This window comes from Cryptomeria japonica, chromosome 1, assembly GCF_030272615.1.
Source record: "Cryptomeria japonica chromosome 1, Sugi_1.0, whole genome shotgun sequence".
NCBI lineage: Eukaryota > Viridiplantae > Streptophyta > Pinopsida > Cupressales > Cupressaceae > Cryptomeria > Cryptomeria japonica.
Genome location: NC_081405.1, coordinates 591736747 through 591763062, shown reverse-complemented (window position 1 = coordinate 591763062; position 26316 = coordinate 591736747). Strand labels below are relative to the sequence as shown.

The window sequence follows — 26316 nt, the reverse complement described above, 5'->3', positions numbered from 1 at the left end:
TATTTAGATCCTCCTAGTTGTGTATACTAAGCAAATAATGACAACACTTTAACTGTGATGGTGCAATTTTTACTTATAATTCTTTCAGTAAAGTGCGACTTTGTGGCCATCTTTATTGCTGGTAACCTTTAGAATATTTCGACTTATCCTGTGTACTAGTGCACACAAGCACTCCTTAAATTTATAATCACACCCAAACCATTCTAACATTAGTAGTTACTCTTCCATTCAGGCAATGACTCCAACAATCCTTTTTCGTTAGTCATCAACATCGTTTCAATTAATGGAATTTATGATATTCAATTTCTGACCTTGGCCTGTACAGCATTAATTGACTTCATTTGTTGTCATTTGTATTCCTAAAATTTAGCATGATATCTACCATAAAAGCATACATCTCTAACACATGGCCAACCAGGTGATCCAATGCCTGAAAATAAGATTATTTCATCAAAGATTCATGCATCCATAGTGAACCTTACAACTGACCAATCTTTAATACTTTCAGTTTTAAGGTCATCGAGACAATCTAAGCTCATACTTCCAACTGTATAAGAACCATTCTTGAATCCACTTAGATAAATAGCAGTAATTGCTTCATAAAAAATGAACATTGATAAAAACAGGTGCTCTCAATTTGATAGTTAAAAAAATGGATGAATTCAGATCGCTTAATGGAATTAAAAACCAAAGCAATTTTACAGCCCTATCAAAAGGGTTGAGGACCAGCTGCTGAGCAATCTGTAAAGAAACCCACTATAATTTAATTCCTTCTAGGTGCTGTTGCAGTTGAGTCTAATCTCCAGGTGCCTAACAGAATGGATTTCCCCCATGGCAACCTCAACAGCAAACAGCTTAAAAAATGCCTTTGCACAATCAAAATCTTTAAACCATCAAATTTGTAATTTTATTTGTAAAAAGCGGGAAAAAAATTTAATCCCTATGCATTCATCCTCCATACATCATTTTCCATAAAACTTTGCGAACTGCTTCATAAATAGTGGACAAGACTTCTAAAAACTGTGCTGAATGGTAAAATACTCTATGTTTGCAATTGATTTAAGGAAAAACCCCCAGGCAAAAAAATGACTTCTGCATTGGAAAACGTCATTTCACTTTAATATTGGAACAATTTCTCAAATTTATCTCATCAGAATTGTAATTTACATATATGTGTATATATATATATATATAGATATCGTTCTCCAGGTTACAAAACTAATTTCTGCCCACAAAAGACTTCTTATAGCTTTCTTCCAACACTTACATCTAGCCACCCTAGACGAATTTCATGGCCCAGAGGAGCATTTTAACATTTTATTCTGGATCTATTCAAATGAAAAATCTTATGTCTGATCTCCCACGACTTTGCAAAGCAATGCTTTGTCAATTCATATGCAAGCTGTTATGAGATTGGAAAAGTAACACCAAGACAATTTATTGCATTTTGATAAGGATAACAAAGAATGATTTCAATATATTGTGAAATCACACCACAAAAACAAATTCTCTGTCTAACCGGAATGGTTTGTATGCTATTGGTGCTGCAATTTTCTTTCCTTCTAAATGGGGCAGTTCGTCCAAATAAGGCAATTTATCATGCCATATGAAATCATTTTCATGCTCACACTTTCTGAGCATCTCGCTAAGAGCGTCAAGCTCCTGCTTATAAGTCTGCCTCCAAGAATCTTCACCTAAAAAATAGAGAATAGATTCACATGTATGCATTGGCATACAATTGAAAATATTGCAAGACACTGAATGGCAACAAATTTACAAAATGCTTAAAAAAGGTGACACATACCAGGCCATTTGCCCTGAAAATTGCTCAATGCATAACGTAGCACTCCAACAGCAAGGCCCATCTGCTCTGATACTTTCAAGTCACCAGCAATATATCTTTGACTTCGAGCTTCGTGAAGAATACTACATCCAGAGAGGAACCTCTGCAAACCGGACAGCATATCATCAGCATGAGTACTTTTAAAAATGCAGACATGTACAAGATTGTAGAAAAATGGTATTAGATAGCAAAAATCTGGAAGGAAATAAAATGCAGAATGTATATCTCCAATGCAGAAACAAATAAAAGCAGAAAAGGCATGTCTCCTACCAGTCAGCAGTTTACTTGTGACAAAGGATGCATCCGACATAAGCAAGTCATAAATATAGAAGTAAATTCCACAATGAAAATTTTATTTTTAGCTTTGAAAATACAAAGGAGCTCTTTTATGTGCCTATTTTTTAATAAGCCGTAATGCAATTAAGTTATCAGGTTTATTTGGAAGAATAATCTTTCAAAGCCTGTTTAGAAACTCCTATTATCTAAAATATCATCAGAACATGGTTAGGTTAGTTTTAGAGCCCATATGCCTCCAAATATTGGGTAAATTACTTTATGAAAACAGGAATTAAACTGCCACTTCCAATACAAAATTAAATCAACATACCAAAATTTAAAATCACGACTGATACAGATATTAAAATATCTTCATATAAGCAAACATACAATTTCTTTCTATAAAGCAAGTAGGATGCAAATTAAATTCATAATAAACGCATACCTACCCTGAATCTGTCTGATATGTCATTCCAGTCACCAACATTTGACTTCAGTAGACTGCTTGCCTCTTCAAGGAATTGTACCACACCATAGTGCAGCTTTGCAAGGAGCCCTCCACTAGTTGCTATGGCTTCAGCTTTTTGAACTGTAACAGCCTGAGTAGTTCAGGCAAGAAGTAAATTTAGTTAATGTGAATTCATATAATTTAAATCATAAGTAGCACATGCAATCAGGGCCAATGCCTCAGAAAACTAAACTAACAGATCCACTTCAAATATTCTACGTCAGCCAAGAAAAGTAAATCAGCTTTTATGATTGCTTGAGACTAAAAGTCAAGATTTTTCAGAAGAGAACAATGTCAACCTGCACTTGCAGGCTTGATGTTGAATACTCGATCCACTTACAAAGATGTTAGTAATGCTTATCAAGTTTTGATACTTTGAACATCAACGATCATTAGTTGCAAATGACCAGTTTTGAAAATATAAACTGCAAGCATTTTATTTGGATAAAAAAAAAAATTCAATCAAACCCATCATCCCATGAAGACAAATTATAATGTAACAAATTATGGGTTCCTGCTCTCTAATATTTATTAGTAGCACCATAAAAAATCCTCCCATATTATGTCAATTATAGTGATACTTAAGACCCACTGGGGCCCTTTGCTATGAATGTACCCTCCAAGTTATTCTTTATCATAAAAACATAAAACCAGCTAACACTCAACTTCTTAATCGCTAATTGAAATTTTACTAATAACCTAGAGACAATGTTTTAATTCGTACAGCTTACCATTTACATGTGGAATACTAACAAGAAAAGAAATCCACCAAGCAACTAGAATATTGTAATTTCTACAAACTTATTATGATATTGTAATGGGACATCTGCTCCTCAAGCATACCTACATTGTCATATCCAGGTTCTAAAACATAAATATTGTTTCCAGTTTAGTGCACATTTGAAGCATGGGTGTGCTTGGCATACAAGTGTTGCTTATCCATCATACATGAAAAGCCATCACAGTATACTATGGCACGGATAATTTTTCATTAAAGCTTTAAAGGACAGCCTATTTCAACTGGAGTAATTGCAAAAACTAACATATTCAACCATTTGCATTACACTATATAAAGTAAACGGTTAGGATTTTAAAATAGAACATTAAGAGTACTAATTGATAGATGGTGCAATAGAGACACATTGCTGATTTGAAATTTATATTGTTTTCTTTAAAATAGTAGCTTGTAAAATTACTCACTTGTGGTTGCAAAGAATCTAGTTACTTCTGAGAAATTGGTGTATGGTTATATTGTGGAGAATTATGTTTCGTCTGAGCAACTTAACATGTAAAGAACTATCTCATTTGTAAAAACTTGAAGAGTTTTGTAATAGTTGCAATGATTATAGCATTACTCTAAATAAATTGTTGTATGCCAATGTCTAGTTTTTTAAGAATTAGCATACAAATAGACATCAATGGGCAGTAAAATGATGTGATTATAGGTATTTAGTCACCACTAAAAAACCCAGACGTTGATGTGAAAATTTAGTGATCTTTTATATTTAATATGCTTTTAAAAAATGATTATTTAGATAAGAATGAAAAGACAATCAATATAAGTCACTAACTATCCCCTATCCATGTCATGGATACTCATGGTAGTTGGTGATGCCTTGAGGACTTTAGCTAGCCTCAGCTTCAACTTTCCTCAGGCATTTCTGCGAACACTTCAATGGAAATGAAATGTATGCAGCATATTTCTATAGTAAAGAAGGTAGATCAGAGAGAAGGAGACAATACCAATGTTTTCCCCTCCCTGTAAACCTTTAAATCCCTTCAGGGGCAAAGACAACCACTCAAACCCTTCCATTGTACAGGACAATTTACACTCCAACAATTAAAATGAGATAACAATCTGGTGGTCCTCAGTATTAGCTACAAGCCCTAATAGTTAGAGTGATCACTGCCCAAGGAAAAAGAATCAATCACCTCTAAACACTGCTGTCAATTTAATATATTATCACAAGTTTATCTCTAAATATCACAAGTTTATCTCTAAATTTCACAAATTTATCTTGCCAATGGATTAGTCATTGTTTCAACAACCTGTTACCATGGTGGACAGTCATTAAGAAACATCTCTTCATTACCGACCAACTAGCAATTTAATGGCAAAAAAAAAAAAATGCTCGGTTTGTACACAATCAACAGGATCCTTCACCATCTTGATTATACTCTAGTTGTCAGAGAAAGTGAGGTCAGTGTTGTTCAGTCAAGTTGAAGATCAACCAATATTCTCCACAAACACATTGTCTCCCAAGTCCAAACATATACTGATGGCTGCCTTATAGTCTGCTTCAGAGGAAGATGTAGCAATTTTAGCGTTGCAGCTTGCTATACCAAGAAATTACTCTGAATCTAAGAGGAAATACATAAATTGTTGTAGATTTTCTAGTTTCAACTGATCCAGCCAATCAGAACCAATATAATAGGATAGCATGAAGTCTGCAGTATCATTGGAGTAGAATATCAAAGTTAAAGGGTTCTTAGATCATATCATAGCACGTGTTATAGAGCCTGTCAAGTTTATTAACTATTTATGGATTTTGGAAAGCTGACTACAAAAAAAATGTACAATTGAGAGACAGTAAGTTGAATCAAAACACCCACCAAATGATGATATATTGTCTCACTAAGCAGGTGCCAGAAAACTGTAGCTTGAGTTTTATCCAATCTCATACAGGTGTAAATTTTGAAATACAATTGGTCATCCAAAATTTTTCCATAAGTGCTTTGGCATACTTATTTTAAAAGACAAAAATAGCATGACCAAGTTGCCAAAATTCTACACCTAAATAATAATGTACGAGGCTAAGATATATCAAGTCAAAAACAAAACAAATATAAGCCTTCCTCAGTGAATAATATCAACCTACTCTTGGTGATGGCCAAAGCATCAACAAAGATAATCAGGATCGCTGTGCCATCGCCACTAACTCTGATGTAGAGATAGAGATTACAGTAACTTCTTTCGAATTGTGAATCTCTCAGATGTTGATCAATTTCAATATACCAAGCTTAAGGAGCTCACTCAAGTGGATATAGAGACTTGAACAATATCAACAAATATGAGCCTTCCCAAGTAAAATAATACCAACACACTCTTGCTGATGGCAAAACAATTCACAAAGATAATCAAGATCACTCTGTCATCACCACTGATTTTGATGTAGCAATTGGGATCAAAATAACTCTTTTGGATCTGGAATCTCTAAGATAATGATTGGTTTGAATATACCGAGCTTGAGGAGCCTGCTTTAGTCCATACAAAGACTTGACCAACATGCAAACCAAATAATCTTTTCCATGACCTTGGATTCCTTGTGGCTGCACCACGTAGACCTCACCAGCCAAGTCACCATTGCTGAAGGCACTATTAACATCCATATTATTGGTTTAATCAACATGCAAAAGAACTGATCTTTTCCATGACCTTGGATTCCTTGTGGCTGCACAACGTGGACCTCACCAGCCAAGTCACCATTGATGAAAGCACTTTTATAATCCATATGATATACCCTCAATCCAAACTGAGCAACAATTGAGATAACAGCTACGGGATTACCATCTTTGCGATGGAGGCAAAAATTTCTTCATACAATATCACTTCCTAATGTGCATAACCCTTACCAACAAGTGGACTTTAGTGTTACAAGACGATTTTTGACCAGAACTCAAACTCAAATCAAACTTGGTAAATTGAGAAAATTTTAAATATAGATATTTTTAGAATTTAAATATTTATCGTGCACCCTTCAATAAATAAACTTTGAAGATGCAATAAACTAATCAAACATAAGATACTTTGATCACATACAAGTATACATTAATCATGGGCATAAAAGCGAAATTTAATTGAAGGAAACAAAAATTTTAAACATATAAGTATTGTCAGTGTTCTAGGTGTACAAAACTCATGGATTATGATATCCATGGCATCAAAAACAAATTTCACAATATGGCGTCATGAACTATGCTAGAAAGGAGCTTGTATCCCTCAGCCCAACATTGTTATCTCTGTGGAATCATGCACTTGTATCTCAAATAAATCGACAAATACTGCTATAGTCATAAAAGCATTGCTTAGCATAGGGTTTGACTTAGCAAACTAGAAGTATAAATGGAATTCAAATACTAGGAATTTTAACTGAGAAAAAGTTGAAAGAATAAAATATGTTGTTCTTGCATCCAACATGCCCCAAAATGATTTTATTTTTATTTTTCTTGCAAGGTCCAACCACCAAGCCCAAATTAAAGCCTTTGAGACCACATATACCTTCATAGACTTGGCTCAGTCTACCCATCGGGACTTGTTGAGTCCAACAAGTCTGGCAAACTCCTCAAGGAACCAGGTCACAAATCCTTGAGCCTTGGTTGGATTGACTCAACTCAAGACTTGCAGAGTCTAGGCAAGTCTTGTAACTATGTTTGAAAGAACCATAAAGTTACAACCAATGAACTTATCCTCTTAGGATAGCTGAAACAACATCCAAATGCTTGTTTGGCATCAAGGTCTCAGATTCCACCATCAAGGCAATTTCCAACTCGAGCTTTCCCTTGGCATTATCATATGTGCTAGATTTAAATATCTATGAAACAACGAAAGTAAGCAAAATTTCCCTCGTCAAATTGTACAATTTTTTCCCCAATCAAGTTGACCAAATTGCTATTGCATGTGATTAGTCATCCTCTTGAACGTATTTCACCATAGTATGATACTACTTTGCTCTGTCTTGTTTGCTCCACTATTAAGTCTACTTATCACCTTGTTGTTCATCAAATCCCCCTTGAACTTGATCCCTCTAATGTTCTCAACACTAAGCCTTGACACAAAAACTATGTTTCACATGCAATACTATCTATAAATTTACTATCACCTAAAAAAAATGGCATCTTTTCCTCTACAACATCTCTACGAAAAAAAACCTTCGACTACTTGCAATAGACAGCAAAAATATATGTTTAGATTTTTGTATCTAACTTGCTTATCTTTTTGCAAGAATCAGCTCAAAAGCAACACAATTGAAAACATGAAAGTCGCTTATAAATGGTCTCTTGTCTACCATGATTCCTTAGGAGCTTCATTTTACAATGATTTACTAGAACTTCGATTAAGGATGTATATCATTGTATTTACATGGTAGAATACTATATATATATACCATTCTCTCCTTGCATAATTCTTGAAAAATATTTGGAGGCAAACTCTCCTCCATGAACTGACCTAAGAGTCTCAATCTATTTGTCAAGCTTGTTTTTTCCACCAAAGCTTTCAGTGAACTTCTAATTTATGTTGATAATATTGTCATTGATGTCAAGGGCACTCAGTTGAGATTGTTAGAAGTTCGCATTGATGTCACATGTATATAGACAATTGGACAATGTTGTCATTAATGTCAAAAGTATTTTGAACAAAATTATGAGCGAGATTAATTGTTGTCATGTCATATTATCGCATTGGATGATTCATTTCAACAATTGAAGTGACATAGTCAAAGTAACTTGGATCGATTTTATAAGGCAAGTTGTAGCAGATTCATAAGATAATTTTGAGCAGGGATATAAGGATTAATGGATCACATTTGCAGTTAAAATTAAAGATTTAAACTTAGATATTTGTTTAGACCAATTCATTCTCTAGAGCCAATATATGAAGAGAGAAATCTAAATGTAAAATGATATGGAACTCCGCCATGTCGATGCCTTCATCTATGCTGGCCGTCTAAACTTCGGATATTGTTTGATGAAGCATTGATTATTTTAAGAGTAGCAATGCCTAAGAAAAAGAAAAAATGCAATTGCCCAGCTAAGGGGTTGTTGTCTAACAAGAGAGCAGTGACTTGATGAGAATTGTTAATTCATATAACGTCAGTCGTACAATTTCATAACTCCGATACATTGATTACATGTTAACTATTAGTATGTATGTTAACAAATCAATAATAAAATCTAAACCGAATTATGTGTTTGACCGGTCACACCCTCTCATGTTAACGGGCTATGATAAGCGATTCATAATCGCATTCCTCACGATCAGCGATGATCTTAAATTGTTATCGGGTTATGTTATTAACGGGCTGTGTTAATATTGTTAATGGGCTGTTAACAGGTGATGAGTGGCACCTAGGGAAGAGATGTGTCTTCCCACATGGGAAGACATATCTCTTCACTACTTAACCCCTCTTCCACATATATATAACACACATACAATAAGGAGGAACACAATACTGAAATCAATAAGTGTTGTGCTTCCTTTCATTCGCACTACTGCAGTTCAAATTTAATTCCAGACTATATCTTCATCTCTTCTATCCTCTTGATCGCAGAATTTAAATAAACTTAACATGGTATCAGGGCTAAGTTAAGGAAGATCAAATTAAATTCTGTAACAATCTTATAGGCATTCACCCGGCTCTTAGTAGATCACATTCCTATAATCCTAATGGCAAAAGGAGTTAGGTTTGAAGATCGCCTAGATGGAGCATCAAATTTTTGTATCTTGGAAATTCAGGATCATGCTTGTTTTGAAAGAAAATAAAATTGACTTCCATATCAAAAATGAAATTCTTGAACCCTCTGATGATACGGAGAAAATTCAGTGGAGCAAGGACAGTGAGAAGGCTCTTAAGATAATTGTGGATTTAGTGAGAGACCACATTGTGCCAGTTATTTCTAAATATGAGACGGCTTTTCAGATGTTCATTTATGAAATTAACAACACTAGCAAGGCTCTCACCTTGAAGAATCAACTACACCATATAAAGAAGAAGAGAGACATGTCTGAAGTGCAATGTTTCAGATGTGACCAATATGGGCACTATGCAATAAAGTGTCCAGACATGATCAAGCAATAGGCTTCAATGGTAGAAGTTAAAAAAGGGAGTGATTCCGAAAGACTAGTCTTCTACTCAGCCCTCTCTAGTCAAGTCACCTCCACTTCCAACACATGGGTGATGTGGAAAATTCAAATGAAGAAGTGACAATTGGTGATGACTCAAATTATCCAGTTATGGGAATAGGAACCTGCAATATCAACCTAAAGTCAGGCATATCCCTACAACTGACTGGAGTTCTATTTGTACCTGGTATAAAGAGAAACCTTGTCTCAGTTTCTGCACTTGAAGATAAGGGTTACAGATTAACCTTTATGAAAGGAAAGGTACTTGCTTGGCCAAAGAACTCCACCATCAAGAAAGCCCACACCATTGGAGTAAGACAAGGGAGCCTCTACAGACTTTGCACCACTCGACCTCAAGCCTTGATTCATGAGACTCCAGATTCGAATGAACTTTGGCACAGAAGATTAGGGCACCTTCATTTCCATGCCCTACCTAGGATAGAGAAGATGGTGATTGGCTTACCCAAGCTAAGTCACAGTTCTAAAGGAGCATGCAAGGGGTGTGCCTTGGGAAAGAATACTAAAGGGTCTTTCAATTCTAGCAACAGTATATCCAAAAATGTATTAGAATTAGTTCATTCTGATTTATGTGGACCCATGTATGTACCCTCCTTAGGAGGATTTTTATATTATGTAATATTTGTAGATGATTATTCTAGGAAGACCTAGATATATTTTTTGAGGTACAAAGAGTCTGAAGAAATCCTTTCTAAATTTAAGGAATTCAAAGCTCTTGCAGAAAACATGATAGGTAAGAAAATCATAACCTTAAGAGCAGACAATGGGGGGGGAATACACTTCTGATATGTTTAAAGATTATTGTATAGATGTTGGAATTAAGAGGGAGTTAACTGTACCTTATAACCCACAACAAAATGGGGTAGCTGAAAGAAAGAATAGGACTATAGTAGAAGCTGCTAGGGCTATGTTGTTTGACCAAAATATAAAAACCTCATTTTGGGTTGAAGCATCTAGGACAGTTGTGTACATTCAAAATAGATGTCCTCATTCTCTTCTTGATAATAAAACCCCTGAAGAAGCCTTTACTGGTAACAAACCTGACATAAGTCATCTCCGAATCTTTGGGTATCCAGTCTATATTCATGTTCCCAAAGAAAAGAGATCAAAATTAGAACCTTCTGGAAAGAAAGGGGTAGTTGTTGGGTACAGTGAAACCTCTAAGGCTTACAGAGTATACATACCTGGACAAAGGCAAATTGGACAAAGGCAAATTGAACTAAGCAGAGAAGTCATCTTTGAAGAAGACATAGCATTCAGGAGGTCCAAAATCTCTAATGAATTAGAAAACCAAGATCCTCCTACAAACATGGATGAGGATCCCACCCCTGAGATTCAAAGGGAGACCCCTGAAAACGCTGAGCATGAAGCTCAAGACTTACCTTTGGAAGAACATTATCCCGAAACTAGGAAGAGATCACTTTGAGCTAAAAAGATGATTGAAAAAGCTGAAAATTATGCTGCTCCAAAGGGGACCTTCAAATAAAGTAAGAGACCTAACCTATTTTCCAGTTATGTTGCCTTGATGAGTGAGACCATTGATGCAGAACCTTCCTGTGTTAAGATGCTCTCAAGCATCAAGTTTGGAAAGATGCTATGTCAGACGAGTATCAGTCAATTCTAAAAAAAATGTCTGGGATATTGTGCCTAGGCCTAAAGGCAAATCCGTGGTATCTTCTAAATGGCTCTTCAAAATCAAACATGCAGCAGATGGCAGCATTGAGAAGCACAAAGCGAGGTTTGTTGCCAAAGGTTTCTCACAGAAAGAAGGTATTGACTATGAAGAGACATTTGCTCCTGGTGCCAAATACACTTTTGTCCGAGCAGTTTTGGCTATTGCAGCATCTAAAGGATGGAAAGTCCATCAAATGGATGTTAAGACTACTTTTTTGAATGGTAAGATTGAAGAAGAAGTTTATTTGGAGCGACCTGAAGGTTTTGTGATTCATAAGGCTGAATCACATGTCTGCAGATTAAAGAAAGCCCTATATGGACTGAAACAGGCCCCCAAAGCATGGTATGAAAGAATTGATCACTATCGCTTGGAATTAGGGTTTTCCAAGAATGAAGCAAATCCAAATCTCTACTACAAGGTAATCAATGGTGAATTATTAATTCTTATTCTTTATGTTGATGATCTACTAATCATAGGAGAGGATAATCGTATTTCTCGGTGTAAGAAAGGATTAGCCTCTGAGTTTGATATGAAAGATTTAAGAATTCTTCACTACTTCCTTGGATTGGAAGTTTGGCAGTAGGCAAATGGTATAATCCTTAATCAAGGAAAATACACCATTGATATACTCAAGAGATTTGGAATGATGGATTGTAGATCCATGACCACACCTATGGAGACAAATTTGCACAAGCTAAAGGAAGCAACTGCAGAATCAAAGTTTGTAGATCCTACTCTCTACAGACAGATTATTGGATCTCTGATGTATTTGGTAAACACAAGACCCGATATATGTTATGATGTTAATACACTAAGTCAATTCATGTGTGAACCTAGGGAAATACATCTTGTTGCCGCAAAGCATATTTTGCGATATCTTCGAGGAACTATTGGTTTTGGTCTGAAATATAAACATGTAGACCTTGACCTACATGGATTCACTGATTCGGATTGGGCTGGAAGCATAGTTGACAGGAAAAACACATCAGGATGTTGCTTCAGTTTAGGATCAAGAATGATCTCACGGATATGTAGAAAACAGTCTTCAGTTGCTCAGAGTTCTACAAAAGTTGAATACATTGCAGCCTCCATGGGAGCAAGAGAAGCAATATGGCTCCGGAAATTGCTTGTAGGACTGTTTGGTCAGCCCTTAAATCCTACTGTCATCTATTGTGACAATCAAAGTTGCATCAAGCTTTCAATGAATCCAGTATTTCATGACAGGTCTAAACACATTGAGATTCCTTATCACTATGTTCGAGATATGGTGGAAAGGAATGTGATCCGACTGAATTATATTAGTACACGTGATTAAATTGCAGACATTCTTACCAAGCCTCTCTCTAGGATCAAGATTGAACACTTTAGAGATAAACTTGGTATGGTTGAAAATGTTATTTAATTTTGAGAGAGTATCATTTATTCTGATATGCTAATATATTTAAGATGTTTAATGTGTAAACTCTTTTATTTGTCATGTGTGTGACTCCATGACTTCATGGGCCCTCCTGTGAACATTATTGAAGGGTGACAACTCTTCAATAATGAACACTTGTTTCAAATTGATATTGTAAGGTGACGATTTTACAATTATCAATTTATCTATCTTGATGGATATCATGTCACTTGATATCTGTGGACATGTCATGATAGTATATATCTCTGAGAATGGTAGAAATCAGTTGGTTGGTATCATTAAATAAACCATAATTATGATAGAGATCTTCATGGTGAATATTATGGACATAATATTCGTGGACATGCCATGAATCATTATCAGTAAGGTAGGCATCATGTGACTTGATGCCAGTGCACATACCTTACTTGATAACTATGAGTCATGGTGAGTATCATGAGACTTGATATTCATTGTTGAACCACATCTCTGGATATCACTATGGTGTGATATCTCTTCTCTTCACAATCAATGGATGAATTGTGATGTTTTCTCTAACATGAAATGTGTCCTCCCTAGTTAAAAGGGAGTGTTAATTCATATAACGTCAGTCATACAATTTCATAACTCTGATACATTGATTACATCTTAACTATTAGTATGTATGTTAACAAATCAATAATAAAATCTAAACCGAATTATGATGTTTGACCGGTCACACCCTTTCATGTTAACAGGCTATGATAAGCGATTCATAATCGCGTTCCTTACGATCAGTGATGATCTTAAATTGGTATCGGGCTATGTTATTAACAGGCTGTGTTAATAATGTTAACAGGTGATGAGTGGCACATAGGGAAGAGATGTGTCTTCCCACATGGGAAGACATATCTCTTCACTACTTAACCCCTCATCCACATATATATAACACACATACAATAAGGAGGAACACAATACTGAAATCGATAAGTGTTGTGCTTCCTTTAATTTGCACTACTGCAGTTCAAATTTAATTCCAGACTATATCTTCATCTCTTCTATCCTCTTGACCACAGAATTTAAATAAACTTAACAAGAATGAGATACAGCAATTACAAGATAGCATATACAATTAAGACAGCAGCGACCATGGATTGGTAATTGTTTACAAAGAGCAATGTTCTGAGACATACAAAGCGATTAGTAAAGAAAATAAAGAACAGTGTTGACATACAAAGCGATTAGTAAAGAAAATAAAGAAAAGTGTTGACATCTATTAAAGGTGATCCATTAGCCAATTATCTAATGAACAGTGACTAAATGGATATATTGAATAGTCATGGTCAACTCTTCAAAGTGGTCGATTCTCCACGAACAATAACAAACATCATATTGTTCGGACTCTTAAAAGGTGGTGCCTAAGTGGCTTCATTAATGATAAGTTTATCTTTAACAAATGAATAAGTGTGATTTGTTAAAAACAGTGATTATAAATGATACAGGCAGCACTTTATTAAATCTGGCCGACTTATCAAGGTGGCATGCTTAATGTTCAAAAGGTGTGAATGCAACATTGTTTATATTAAACAAGAAAATAAAAAAGCGGCAATTAGTATTTTCCAGCCAAAAGAAGCAATTAATAAAGAGATTAAGGAGCACCTCAAGAGGTGCGATTTGTAAAGGGTGCAAACAGATATTAAAAGGCAGCAATTAAAGATTATTCTAACCGATCCAATTTAAAAGGAAACAATACTCACTAAACAAGAATGATTTGTTTAGAAGTTGATTTATTAAAGAAGTGACTTGTATTCAACGATTGCAATTAAGGGAAGAATAAGTTATGGATGGACCTCATTTTTCAAAGAGATGTATCTCTCCATTTGGTAGATATTGATATAAAATAGAAAGAGATAGTGAAGTATGATATGGAATGTAAGTGCGAGTGAAGGTAAGGAATAAAAAGAAAGATCTTTGAAGAGAGTGTGTTTTGTGTGTTCAAAGACTACCAAGCATATGCACCAAGGACATTGATGAAAAGGAAGATTGCACATCCAGTGAAGAAGAGTATATAGAATACTATTGCAGATTTATTAAGGCTTGTATGGACAGATATATGAAGAGTTTTTGGACAGAAATAGGAGATATATGTGATAGATTATATTCAAGAAGAGCAGATATGTGAGAAGGATAAAGGAGTTTTATAGCAGATTTATGAGTTTGAGAACATATTCATGGCAGATTTATGATCAGGTTATAGCAGATTTGAGAGGAAGATTATGACAGTTTGAAGAAGAGAGTTATAGCTCTTGTGAAGACAATTTGAATGAGGGGTTGGTGCACCAAGATGAATGAGGGGTCGGTGCCTCTAGTAGAGGCATGCCTACAAACTTTGTAAATGAAGAATTTATATAAAAGCATTAATTTGTCATGGTTTTCTCCCGTAAGGATTTCCATGTATATCTTGTGTTCTATTTGTGATGCCTGATAGTTAAATTTTATATGAATGATATTATGCAATAGATATGCTTATGAGATTAAGTTATATGCTTTTGATATTAAATTGAAAAGGTAAAAATTTGTTGTTATACAAATACAGGCTACCTAGGCAAGCATGGAAAGTGAGCATCAATTGGCATGGAATATACCTCATCCATGCCATATAAATGAGAAATCACTATGATAGGCAATATTCCATTTTTTTAGCAGCCACTTAATTGCACATAAAAATAAAATTTAATAAAATAAAATAAACTTTAGGACTTTAACAAATGTTTGCATATGCCTGAAAATCAAAAGCTGTAACAAAAGGATCACTAATTACAGTTAATTAAAATTTTGAGAATACCACATATGAACACTTCGAATAATAAACCTGGAATCAACTGTATATTGATCTTTTTTGTCCCCTTTTAGTTCCAAAAGAAGATATAACACGCTTGATTCCAGACATTATTCAAAAATTAGTCTAAAAGCTTCCCATCTATTTTCAGACACATATCTGTTCTTTAGATTGTTGAACAAAAACATATCATCTTTTGATTCTCAAGAGAAAGGAACAGAAACCCCCTAACAATTATTGGAGGCTTGAACATTACTTTCAAGCAAGGAGAAATTCATAGCTGCAGTTACTTGGAGATTTTGCTGATCTCAAGAGTGCCATTTGGAGAGATGGTAAAATTTTACTTGCGTTTCCAACTATGTAAATCCACTCAATATTTAAAGCTGGATGCAGATGACATTGATACAGTTCAACACTAATAATCCCAATTTTCCAAGACATAGTGGTTGAAGCAATTTTTTTGTCTCTCTTTTCATCTATAAATGTTCCTCATGGACCAACTTCCTTTTTTGTCCTTCGTGTTGAGTAGCGGTGAGTTGATTTCTTCAGTTTACATTCCTTAGCGGTATTTAAATGTTGGTTCTCTTGGTTTCAACTCTTAATGAGTATTCCATAAGACAGAGTTGGGGAAATCCCTCTGGTTGCATTTTTGTAATTCAAATTGAGTAAAAGAAAGTTTACATGAGCAATCCAATTGAAGAAGTGAAAAGCTGAATTCAGGCAATCTAAGTATATCTGCAAGCATTCCATTCGCAGATGAATTTTAAAGGGGGGGATATCCACTAAATGTGAAAAAAAGTGCAATTGTGTCACATTTTTCTCTTTTTCTTAGTTTCATATTCATCTGAGTTTTTACCCCTCATCTTTTTTAGTAACCTCTCTTTACCTGCAACATTAAGGAACTTATTTTACTGCTTCTACCTACTTTGTTTCCCTCCTGTTTGATCAAATTTGAAAGCCCATATTAACCCCATTTTTTACCAACAGCTTCTCTCCAAGTTATAAAATCAAGTTTCAGTAGAGAATATTAGATTTTAAAAAGACATTGTTGCGGTTATCAGAGAAATCAGAATATAGAAGACATTGCAAAAATTGAAATTAATAACAAGTACCACATTCTTTAGTAAAACAAAAGTTCTTTTCATTCCCATCGGCTCGACTACATAGCCCAGTGGACCCAAGGTGAGAGATTGGAATTGCTTTTGTTGTGTATAATCCAAAAGATTTCAACCAAGTTGGAACAAGGATAAATACTCTCTTTGTAAATGAGAACAATAATTTCCTAGTTCAAAGAACTCTTACTCCTGTATAACTAAATACCCTCTTAAGTGAACAAAAAATTTCCAATTAATTTAGCCATCATTGGAAAACTTGCCAATAATCACCAGACACGTGAGTACTCGCGTGCCAAACATGGATGTGAGAGTTACTCGCGGAAAAATTCACCAACAATTTTTTCTTTAAACTCATGCTGTTTTTTTGAGAAAAAAAACAACTAAAATCATGAAAAAACTCACTGGAAAAATGCATAAAAGATAAAAAAAAGAAATTCAGAAACCTAATCCTTTAAGTTGTTTTCCACACATGGTAGAGGACGTTTTGGATGCAACTTATAGGGCATGGTGGCATCAGTAGAATTGTAATCTGATCTAATTATATTTATTAATTTATTAATTTATCAATTGCATTTATAAATAATTCAGCAATACCAGTACAATCATAATCTGGTCTAATTTGATGAATTAATTTGTTAATAACTTTAATAAATTAATTTCATAATCTGGTCTATTAACAACTTTGATAAATTAATAAATTAATAAAATACAATTAATAAATAATTTGCCAAATTGCATTTATTATTTGATAAACTCATATTGTTAATTGTAATCTGGTCTAATTGTTTTTATCAATTTTAATTATTAATTTAATAATTCACCTGGATAGCACAAGTTCCAAATATCCTATCAAATCAGTCAATTAAACTAATAATGTTTATTAATTGCAATAATTAATTTGATTATCAGACTAGATAACACAAATTCAGAGTATATGTGTGCTTTTTAGGAATATTTTAAGAAATAATATATTAGCAAATGTTCGATAAACTTGCAGAATTATTGCCAATTCTTTTCCAAGTTTTTGTGGAGTCCCAAGTTTTTAAAAGTTTTTGGCCAAAAGAGTTATTGCTAATTCTGAGTTTTTCAACCATGAATTTAGCCATCACTCATCTCTGATTGTAGCAATCATTATCACTTCACCAAGTAAATTTGTTTCTACTATTAACCTCATGATTAACAACTTAGTAAATTACTTGAATATAAAAAAATGAAAAAGGACCTGTAACGTACAAGAACAAATTTTACATACATGCACTGTGAGAAGTTCAAGTCGGAAATTATCACAGCAATTTCTTAAAAATAGAAGAAAAATAGCCTCTGTAAACAGGAAACTTACTTGGGCCTCTGCCAAACAAACAAGACTCATAATAGAAGCCATTGAGGGTGTAGCTTCAAGGGGCCTCTCTGGAGGAAGCATGGTTTCTAGAGGAGGAAGTACATCTTGAGCGAGGTACTGATAAACTCCTGATGCCCTTCTAAAAAGAGTTGCAGATTCAACTAAATCTGCCCATCAAAAAAAAAATCAGTGTAAGAAATCAAATATGTCAACATTTCTTGAACTTAGTGTTCAAAGAATCAAAACCTTATAAATTGTAGGAATATCTAATAAAAAGGATGGCAGCATAATAAATTAACCTGAAGACAGGAATTCTAAAGCCCTTTCCCTCAAGAGGGCACCATAGAGAGAAAGGGTCATTCCAAATTCAAATCGTAAGTGATCCAAACGGAAAAACTTGGGACCCCCAAGATTAAAGGGAGAAGATGCAATTAAAGCACTGGTCCAACGTATTTTAAGATCTGTCGTCCACTGAAGAATGCGATCATTGTCTCCAACCGATTCAACACTTGTAACTAGATTTTCTAATAAAGGCAAATATTGTTCCAGCTTTTGAATATCCTAGAAAATGTTCACCCCAAATGATCAGCTAGAAGTACAACAAAACAAATAAACAAGTAAAATGCAACATAAACAAATCAAAATTCACCTGCTGGACTCGAGAAGTTGTTCCACCTGCCATTTCTCTTGCAATTGCTGCTGTGATAGAACTACTGCCATTGATAGATTCTTCAACTGCTCTTCGCCTTGAACTCAGTTCCTTGAGCTGTTCTAGAGTGCCAGAATCTCGGGCATAATAAGTTTCTTCATACACAACCTGATAAAGAGTTTTTTTAACATTTAAATTTTTGAGGTACAACATACAAAGGATCAAAGAAACCATTGTCCGAAATGAGTAAGTTCATTATATAGATTTATATATAAAATCAAAATATTTGCATGCACATTGACAAACCAAGTCATTCATTACTTCGGAGCTAATGATTTGATTCATCAATGTAGTTGTTCCTTAGATTTTGTTCATTCATATAATTCACATAATGACAAACTGTAAAGTGAAGAACTTAAACAAACAATACAGTAGCAAATTTTTAGAACCTGTGGTTCACTATAGAATTAGTAACAGAAAAAAATCCTAAACATGCCCTTTCATAAACCTTAACATTGAAAAGATCCAATAATTTAACATGCAAAAAGTCAAACAATAATTTAACATGAGCTGTACCTTTTTCGTTTTCAGCTTTGCAGGGTCATGAAAATGCAGCAACATTTTACTGTCATGGAAACCGTCTCTTGCACAGCTAGCATGTATCTAAGCTGTCTCAATTCCTAGACTAATAACTAAAAAATCCTAAGTGCTCCCCAATAAGCCTCTACAAATGTCTCAAACTTTCAACAAGTTCATTAGACACTGCACAGGACTGTTAATCAAACATATGCAGTATCATTCCTTTCAAATACTTCAAGAATCGGATAAAAGGTCAGATGTATCAATCACATCCTTTTCACTTTTCAGCTGTTCATTGTTGCGTATGATTAATGCTTCTCTCGCCTTTTCCTGGCCAAACAACGGATATGAATAATCAGGCAAAAAAACTGGGTTAAAACATAAACATAAAGACATCAAACATCCAAAGTCCACATGTAATAAACAACATACCTACTTTACACACACCTCAGAAAATATCATTTACGTGAACAAATTCATTGCCATTATCAATTATGTTAATAACTCATTAACATACACACCTCAGTCCAGGCACTACGAACCAGGAAATCTTTTGCAGAACTAATTTCTATCAAGACATGTTATAAAGTACACTTGATTGTACAAGGGTGAAATTATTGGGAATCCTCTTAATGGCTGCCCAGAAATCCACTTTAAAACATATCTCTTATTGATGGATGACCAGAATTGATGTCTAAATTAATTATTGGCACCATAGTGTCTAAAATTAATATACTGAAGGTGATTATTAAACATTTAAGTTATAACAGCTTAACAAAGAAGCCTTATCCCCCTTTGAGTACACCTAAAACAACTTACAATGACCATATTTCCATAAAATAAAATCCGATAAGAACTAGTTTTTCTTTGCAATCAGAAACTGTTATCAAAACAATAAATCCCAAAAAATATGGTGATCTTCATTTCACTTGGCTTAGTACGATCCTTTCCAGAGCAACAAACAAATCGGTATCAAATCTGAATTTATGGGAAAGATGCAAAAACATCTCTTCACATTGTTCACAATCCAGATTTACCTTGATTCATCCACCAGTGTCAAAAGGCAATTAGTAATATGTCAGTCAAGTTATTCTTGACAACTGCTTAAGCGAAATACTCTGGAGTACCAGGAATATGACCCGACAATTGAAATCATACACTTTTATTCTTTAGTTGAACTGATCTTCATAAGCCACTGTCTGAATATACTGAATTTAAATTAAACAAAATTTCATTTAACACAAAAGTGATTAGAGAAAATTTAACAATGGCAGGCTGAAATAATGTAAGATTTATTTAAAAAATAATAAATTATAGAAAGATGCAGAGATACTTACAAGCATAGTTGAAAGACTAGAACTTAGCAATAACTCAACAGACCCATACATTTCCACACATTTGGAACACAACGACTTTTCTGAACATTAAATACATATAAATTTGTAAAAACAACATCCTCAAAAACATGCAAACTCAAACATCATTGCTAAAAAAATTCTGAGGAAGAGCTGACGAGCAAATTTTCAAACACTTGGACTCAACAAAAATTCTGAACATTAAAAACATATAAATTTGGAAAAAAAAATCTTCAAGAACATGCAAACTGAAACACAACTGCTCCAACACTACTGCTAAAAAACAGGGTCCAAATTGATGAGAAACGAGATCACTTTTTCAAGCTGAAAAGCATATGCAAGTGCAGCCAAGATTTCAGCAAGTTTTTCCCAAGTTGCATACGAGTTTTTCTGAATAACTCAGCACCACGTTATTGTGCAAGTAACTTGCGAGCCATTTCCACTCACAAGTTCCGTGAGTTTTGCATCTGTGTTTATAGAGCTTACGACTATAAAATAACTTGGGAATAAATCCATTCAAAAAGTAAGAAACAATTATCATACGTTAACATTTAAAAACAGATTTACTTAAAATCGTCATGTTTAGAATCAGCATTTTAAAAACATCCAATTCACTATGCAACAAAAATGAAGAACAAAGAACCCAGGAGAAAAGAGCCCTATTTAGAAAAAGATGCCACTCAACAATCAAAGATTTGAAGTTAAAATGAGGAAAACAACTGCAACAATAATATAAAGATGGCAGAGTCACCCTGTTCCCTTGAAATTTTCACATTCTGCTGCTGTGCTGTGATGTGTTAAATTGCAACACCAAGAAATACCGTAGAGAGCACCAGACACCGTACGGGGTCCTAACTTGAACTCGATACATCATTTAAAATTATAAACAAAATCACAGAATGCAAATGTTTCAAAAAATTATGTCACCTAACGCGAAAGAAAATTCCTACTTTACCAATAGTAGACGTGTCTAACTTTAATAAATATGAGTCATCGTCTAATCTGCTTGCAGTCGAGACCTCATGGTCAGAACAAGAGAACTTGTAGAAATTTAAATATCCCAGTTTTTCAACTGACGAATTGAATTTATGTATAGTTTCTTTCAATTGCTGAATTGTATTTATGCCTAATTTCTTTTAATCGACAAATTGTCTTGTTGGGCGAGAATATCTAATTCTACAAGGTCAAAATCCAGCCTTCAAAGCTACAACCTGGATTATTCGCATCAAATACTTTTGAAAATAAATCACATTTATATAACATCCAAAGGCAAAACTTGGAGATACAAACAAAGTTTGGATCAAATCAACCCCTCGCCAATCTAAGTCAATCCGTACAAGGCGCAAATCGGCAAAAGCGAACTAACAATCTTAAAACCCTAACTAAGCAAGAAAAAAATACGATCCTAACTTCAATTAAGCTTTACCTTATAATGAAGTTCAAGGTGGTGCCTGACATAGAATCCGAGAGCACCTCCAAGTAAGCAACCTGTAAAAATTCGGAAATGCGCCCAAGTAAGCACAGCCATTCTACGCTAAACTCCTCACGCTTTTAAAAGCCCTTGCTTCCCCTTCTCATCACCACGACTTTCCCCCTCTCATTGTCAAAGGTTGCTCTCCAGTGATGGCCCATACGAAGTTTCGAGCCCGCGACCCCCGGGACACGTGTCCAGTATAGGATTGGGAATTAATTATTTAGGGTTTTTTTGTGTGGCTGTGATTTGGATGGAAGGACATTCTCTAGACGCGTTTGAATATCGTTTGCTTCGCTGCGAAGGAAGCCATAAACTTATGCGCTGTTCTCGAGGTTACCTGGAAAGAGTGAGTGAGACCTTTTCTGTCACTTTTTGTTTTCTTTCTGTGTTTTTTCTACATATGAGGTTGGGGACCGGACTCGACATCGGATATTCTTTCGAGGGAGATCGTAGAGAAGGCCGCCTCTTTTTTCATTTTTATTTGTTGCTTCCTTAATGAGATTGGCATATTGTTCGATTATTAGTTTTAGTATATATTTTTTAATTATAAATCTATAATAAATGTGAGATTTGTTTTTTTTTAAGCTGGAATGTATCATCAATAAAACTTATGGAGGATAATTAGAAAATATTTTTAAGATAAAATTGAATTAAAATATTAGTATATTTATCTTTTAAAATTAATTAATGTAAAAGACATTAAGAGATATCATTTTCGAAGTGTATTTATTTGAAAAAGAAATTTAAAAAAAAATAAAAAGTTAGAAAATGATATCTATTGGTTTTTAAATAGAAAATTTTTTAAAGAAAGAAATCCCTATAAACTTAACATTATTAAAAAGAAACATCATCCCAATAACGAACAATGTAGAATCTCCTCTATCTTTGACATACTAATTCAAAAAAAATGGCATTTCTTTCTCTTTGCTTATTGTCGAATAAAGTCTCTAACACCAGTTTTGGAATCATTGGATCCTCGCCATAAATAAGTTGAAATGGGTTTTGCTCAATTAGGTTCTTATAAGTGGTCTTATGTGGTATAAGAATGGTTGGAGTTTTCTCATCCTAATTCGAGTGCATAACATCACAAACCTTGATCAAATTACTCTCCAAAATCTTGTTAAAGGAATTAGCAGTTTCATTTGCATGATGTTGATAAAGTGAGGTATGTGATACAATATTGTCAAATTGTGTAGCAAAATGAATCACTATTTAAGGAATATAATCCTTTAGTGGTTGAGTCTCCAGCCATCATTTTCTAGATTATTCATAATGAGAATTGGAATTGGTGGCATGTCATCCCACCAATTTGGCTTACCTATGTGTTGGCAAATGTCATGCGCATGTGTAAATGTATGTGCATCATTATTGTCCTTTAACACCAACACCCCGATGGTACTCACACAATATTCTCTTAACCACTATATAACCAAGTATGCCACTTAAATGATGTTGAGATGTGAAATTCCAAAATTTTATTTCTTATCTAATAAAATCAATCTACATAAATGATGATGTATCTATAAACATTTTTAGTGATTCATGGATTAGGGGTATTATCTAAATTGTATGTGGCAAGATAATGTTCTCATAGGTGTACTATACTTCTAAGCACAATAGATCATCCACCTAGTTAGGTGTTTGTATCAAAAATATTTGGAAAAGGATCTTTATATTCTAAATAATTCAATAATCAAACAATAATTATAATAATCTTATACATTATCCTTCCATTCATGGGGTTTCTTGGGTTGACCCAGGGTCCCCTCTTAGAATAGATGCCCAATGTGTACCACCAAAGAAAGAGTGGGTTAAAGTCAGATTTGACAATGCTTCATGAGGAAACAACGGGCCTTTAGGAGCCAAATGTATGCTAAGAGACTATGAAGGGAGGATTCTAGAAATGAAAGCAAGAAAACTCACCAAAGACAAACAATGAGGTGAAGTTTCAATCAGCTTGGTTGGGGGTTCAACTCTGTTAACAAATGAATTTAAAAAAATTGCACTTGGAAGGATACTAATCATGTTGAATGCCATAGACATAAAGATACCCCTAATAGGAAGCTAAGGAAATTTTTATTGTGCATGTGGGATTTATTAACAAAATTTGATGACATCCTTGTCTCCCACATCTACCAAGAAAGCAATTGGGTGGATAAATGCCTAGAAAATTGGGCAATTGACATGACAAATATTTATGTAGGGGTGTATTTGGAGGATGTTTGACTTTATCTCATCATAAAATTAGAGGATGAGAGGATGGTGGAAGGGTGAGTTCATTAATGGTGATCAAAGGGATCACATTATTGAAGACTCGTGGGTGGCGATCATCACACATGTTGTATGTCAATGGTCCTTTTCTATAGAAGGAGAGCTAAGAATTGTTCATTTTAGTAGAGTGGAAACCATAGTTAGCTTAAGATCCAAGGAGAGGCAAATGACATTTAAGGGAAATATCATTGATAACAAGCAATATCTAAGGTTTTTTAAAACAAGGACATGGAGACATTGCAAGCCATTAAGTTGGTTCTAGGAGATGTCCATCTTAACTTGGCCTTCAAATGTCGCATTTACTTGAATATCACATCAATTTTCATGGTTTGGCTTCTCGAGTTGCAATAATATAAAGCAACAAGAAGAAGGATGATGGAGAGGATGGTATGGGCATGCACGGCTACATGAACTGGTAGTTAGAGATGGTAGAAGTAGGGATGAGCCTCTCATTGTAGGGGAGATACTAGTCAAAACTAACTCTACATTGCAATGGATCTTGGATTCCATTTCTCATTTGGGAGGTGGGGATGAATAAGGAGACAAGGTGACAACAAGCAATAGGGGGATTAAAGTTCTTCAAGGTGACGATTGGTATGGCATAGGATCATTTGGATTTGTCTTTGGCCATTACATGGGATGATGTTGGAGATGTAGTTAAGACAAGGGATGACAAGTAAACCAATATGGGCATATGTTATCTTGGCAAAATTATAAACTCGTAGTTATTTTTTGGGTTGATCATTTTTTGTTTGTTAGCCTTTTCTAAATTGGAGATACAGATCAATGTTTATGTATTGTTATTCAATGTACCATAGGTGTGGTCGTATTGTTATTAAATAAAATCAACCTTTAATTAATAATATTTAAGCATTTTGGTGTCATCCCTTAATCATCATATCTTAACTTTAAAGGCTCACATTTCAAGACCACCTCTTGCATAGAAGGGTTGATTTTCCAATTATATGATTTCTTATAGGGTGGTCAAATGATGTTTCCCTATAAAATTTATTGATTCCTAACATAAAATAACAAGAGGACATATTTCTATTAAATTGAGCAATGCCTCTATCATGTAGGGTATACTGAATGGGAGACTTGTTGTCTAGGATATCACATTCAAAAACATGATCATTATTCTACCATTGTAACTTTTGAGGCTACCAAGACACCTTGAACTTGCATTCCTTCCATCGATGATTTTATAAAGAATATGAGATTTATGGCACCATAGATTTCATCTTTGAAAATGTCACAGAGGATTTTTAGAGCTACAATCTTTTGGCCAAAAGACCATTGGGAAATCATTAGAATATATTTGTAGCTCAAAGAAGAAGTGACCTGAATAAAAAGACAAGAAATCACCTACAACCATTGTTGTGTCAATTGATCAATTGCCCACAACAATTGTTGTGTAGTTAGGCTTATTTTTAGCATTGTTATGTTTCCAATTCAATTTTTTATTTTTAGTTAATTTTATATATGCAACTGATAGTATAACTTAGAGATCCCTTAGCTACACATATAGTGTTAGCATAATCCAAAAAGACATGTCATTGGTTGATAGTTAAAAGAATCCCTTTGAGATAATAAGTTACTTGATAAGGGATCTATTAGTCTGTTGAGCTATACGCATCGACTATTTTGCATCAATATGTTACACTCAATGGGAGTCATCCATTTTTGGCATCATTGACAAGGATGGTGCTAAGATTTAGGACCTCTAAGTTCAGGTTTCCTTACATGTTATTTTCTTTCATTAATTTAGAAGTTTTTGATTGTTTAGTTTTAGGAATAGTAGAATTTTGAGATAATCTTCAAACTATTTACTAATAAACTGCATGAAGACAACCCTCAAGCCTAACTTCCATTAAATGTAGCGACAGGGAGATGCCTTAGGAATATTTCTTTCATCCACTCAAAACCAAGTAGATATACTTGATACAACAAAGAGTATTTCGTCCTTTAAGGAATCACCAACATCGAGTGTATCGAAACAATCGAAAAAATACTTCATACAATGGTCAATGAAGAAATAGAGAACCCTATTGAACCAATAACCTTTGAGTTCCCAATCATTGACCAAGAGCATTTTGTTT

The 26316-nt window shown here is 34.3% G+C and overlaps 1 protein-coding gene across 2 annotated transcripts; it reads right to left on the bottom strand.

The window, feature by feature from the left end:
* Positions 1 to 1110: 1110 nt before the first annotated feature.
* Positions 1111 to 21449, bottom strand: LOC131027941 (uncharacterized). 2 transcript variants are annotated; one of them, XM_057958039.2, is made up of 8 exons: positions 21428 to 21449; positions 19115 to 19447; positions 18539 to 18706; positions 18189 to 18450; positions 17890 to 18056; positions 2569 to 2718; positions 1805 to 1946; positions 1111 to 1694 (listed from the first exon to the last, which is right to left on the bottom strand). In XM_057958039.2, exons 2-8 carry the CDS (start codon positions 19157 to 19159, stop codon positions 1489 to 1491), a joined length of 1140 nt encoding a protein of 379 aa, XP_057814022.2. In that variant the 5' UTR covers positions 19160 to 19447; positions 21428 to 21449; the 3' UTR covers positions 1111 to 1488. The 2 variants fall into 2 exon arrangements, with proteins under 2 accessions (XP_057814022.2, XP_057814028.2); XM_057958045.2 differs by lacking the exon at positions 21428 to 21449 and adding an exon at positions 21224 to 21357.
* Positions 21450 to 26316: the final 4867 nt, after the last annotated feature.